The sequence below is a fragment of the Corythoichthys intestinalis genome, chromosome 4 (assembly GCF_030265065.1).
Source record: "Corythoichthys intestinalis isolate RoL2023-P3 chromosome 4, ASM3026506v1, whole genome shotgun sequence".
In the NCBI taxonomy this organism is placed as follows: domain Eukaryota; kingdom Metazoa; phylum Chordata; class Actinopteri; order Syngnathiformes; family Syngnathidae; genus Corythoichthys; species Corythoichthys intestinalis.
This window is the reverse complement of record NC_080398.1, coordinates 51299184-51301743: the sequence shown is the minus strand read 5'-3', so window position 1 is coordinate 51301743 and position 2560 is coordinate 51299184. Positions and strand designations below refer to the sequence as shown.

At 35.9% G+C, this 2560-nt stretch overlaps 1 protein-coding gene across 1 annotated transcript; it reads right to left on the bottom strand.

Annotated features, from left to right (window-relative positions):
- Positions 1–1552: 1552 nt before the first annotated feature.
- LOC130915322 (hepcidin-like) lies at positions 1553–2273 on the bottom strand. Its single transcript, XM_057835281.1, has 3 exons — positions 2088–2273; positions 1941–2003; positions 1553–1844 (listed from the first exon to the last, which is right to left on the bottom strand). The coding sequence occupies exons 1-3, from the start codon at positions 2175–2177 to the stop codon at positions 1740–1742; spliced, it is 258 nt and encodes an 85-aa protein (XP_057691264.1). The 5' UTR covers positions 2178–2273; the 3' UTR covers positions 1553–1739.
- Between the last annotated feature and the right edge of the window lie 287 nt (positions 2274–2560).

Below are 2560 nucleotides of genomic sequence, written 5' to 3'. Positions count from 1 at the left end.
AAAACCTGACAAAGCTGTTGATTTCCTTGCCGATGTTACAATCATAATAATTGTTACCTTAACTTAGGAAGACTGGCAAACAGAGGTCGGAGGAGGATCGTTGAGATCGTAACTCCAGCCGTATTGCCGAGCCTGTTCACAACACTCAAATCTTTCTGTCATTTCCTTCTTAATTTCAATGGTTAGCATCACCTTTTTTCTTTTTTTCACTATCTGCAGTGACTTTCTTGGGACCCATGTTGATTTTTCTCACAAGGAAATCCGCCGTGCGTATATCTTGCAGGAAAACAATGAAATTGCGACGCTGCATATTTCGAGCATGTCGTCACATGTCGAGACAAATGAAGAGTCAATTTTTACCTCGGATATCGGAAGGATTATATGTCATACAGAAAATGATTACAGTACATCCGAAACAAATGATTATAACAATCTATTTGAGAGAAAAAGCATGTCATTTTGCCTTCTTCAAATCTTAATATCTGAACATTTAAATAGGTAAACTAAAGTGCATTCACATTCGTAAATGAATGGCTTCTGGTTTTTTAAATGTAAATAGACCAATCTATTGTGATAAAACAACAAAATTGCAATAACTGCATTAACCATCAAAGTGAAGTCTAACTGTAACTGCAGTCGTAAAACAAATCTGAATAAGGAAAAACATTGCAATAAAATAATGCAAATTGGTTAAACTAAAAAGAGTAGCTAAGATCTATCATGACAGAACATCGCTTAAGTTATATCTGGCGCCATCTAGCATCGTGAATGGGGAGAGTAGCTGAGATCTGTCATGACAGAACATCACTTCAATGATATCTGGCGCCATCTAGCGTCGTGAATGGGTATAATGTCGAGACCGCGAATATAAGACGACCCCCTCTTTTTCAGTGTTATTTCAATGTAAAAAACACCATATTATATTCGGGCCAATACGGTACATTTTCTTCTTCCTTATGCTTTAATCGTTTTTTTTTTTTTTTTTTTTTTTAAACTTTATTTTTCAATCACATATTTTTTCTCATTAACCTTTTGTTTTTGATGAGGTAAATGAAAAATGGCAGGACTTATTTCAACCTTGTCTACAGGCGAGTAACGAGCACTTATGTTTGTTTATGTAGGTATTGTTGTTTATTTATTATTTTTTAAGTTTTTGTTTTTGGTCGAGTAAAATTTATTGCATTTGGAACTTTCAGCTGGTCCACTGCGTTCATTGGAGTCCTCCATGTTTGGATGGATGAAATAATTGTGAAATATCCTGTCACTCATTCAATATCTTCTTAGCCCAATCACACAGCTAATACTACATTGTATTGTACGTTAGATGCTTGATGAGACTGATTGAATCTCCACCATTCTTTTAAATGGAATTTGGATAAGATAAAATCATGTTCATATAGTATGTTATTTATGTGTAGTATAGAGTGTACAGGTAAAACAGCCCTTTTACTTGATCTTAGGCCAATTAACATTATGTAACCAGTTGACGAATGAGCCAGTGTGCTCTTCCAATTACATCTTTGATGTTTTCCTCACAACCAAACCAACCAAATTCAAATTTGACATATTTTATTTTTTTATTGGCATACAGGGAGAGAGACAGAGATATTTCTGAAGGGTTTTTTGTCTTTACAATAAATCCACAAAGCATGCCAGCCAGATCAACTACAGCCAGAACCAAAAATTTGCATATTTATTGTATTTTCTGATGGAACTGACAATGCAGATGATTCCTAGAATCACCACTGGCAGCAGAGACCACAGAAATTGACTTGGCCACAGCAGTTACAGCACATACGGCATTCTCCAGGCTCACTGTGACGTTTCTGCCTGTTGTATGCCACCTGTGTGAGCAACATCATTCAGGAGCAAAGAAACAGAAGTCATGAGCATTCTTTTGCATTATCATTCATCCTGCTTGATGTAATAAATTACTATACCTTCCATTGGTCAGCTGGGATCTCATAGAATTCAGCAGCCACATCTCTTGTTTCTGCCAAATCCTGCTTAAAATCAAATGATTTAATATTCCAGAAAGGGAAAATATCTTAGAAAATAAATGGAATGTATTCCTTTTAAGTTCTTACCCTATTTTCAATGGAGATGGTGCATACCCCTTGAATAAAAAAGAGGGCAAGCATGATGATCACTGCAAAAGAAAAACTGAAGGTCTTCATCACCTTCGCGGAATACCTGTGATTTTAGTTTTGTTAACTTCTTATCCTGTCAGAGCAAACACTGATATACCTGTATATTGCTGCCAAGGTGACACATTCATAATGCCTTGCTGCATTTATATGCTTTTGGAATGGAGTTTGTTTTCCTATTCAAATTACTATTGGAACCAGAAAGGGGATTTTTCCCCTGCTATCTAAGGCAGATGTCACCAACCTTTTTTTGCAGCACAGATGTCACTGTTTGGTTTCATTATTAATTGTTCACTTTTGTTTCGGTTAGGTGTCATTTTGGAGTCTATTTCACAAAGTTTTATTAAACTCTGAGTCTAACTGGACTCAAGAATTCAAGTACTTTGAGAAGGAAAATTGCATTCTCAGCCCCA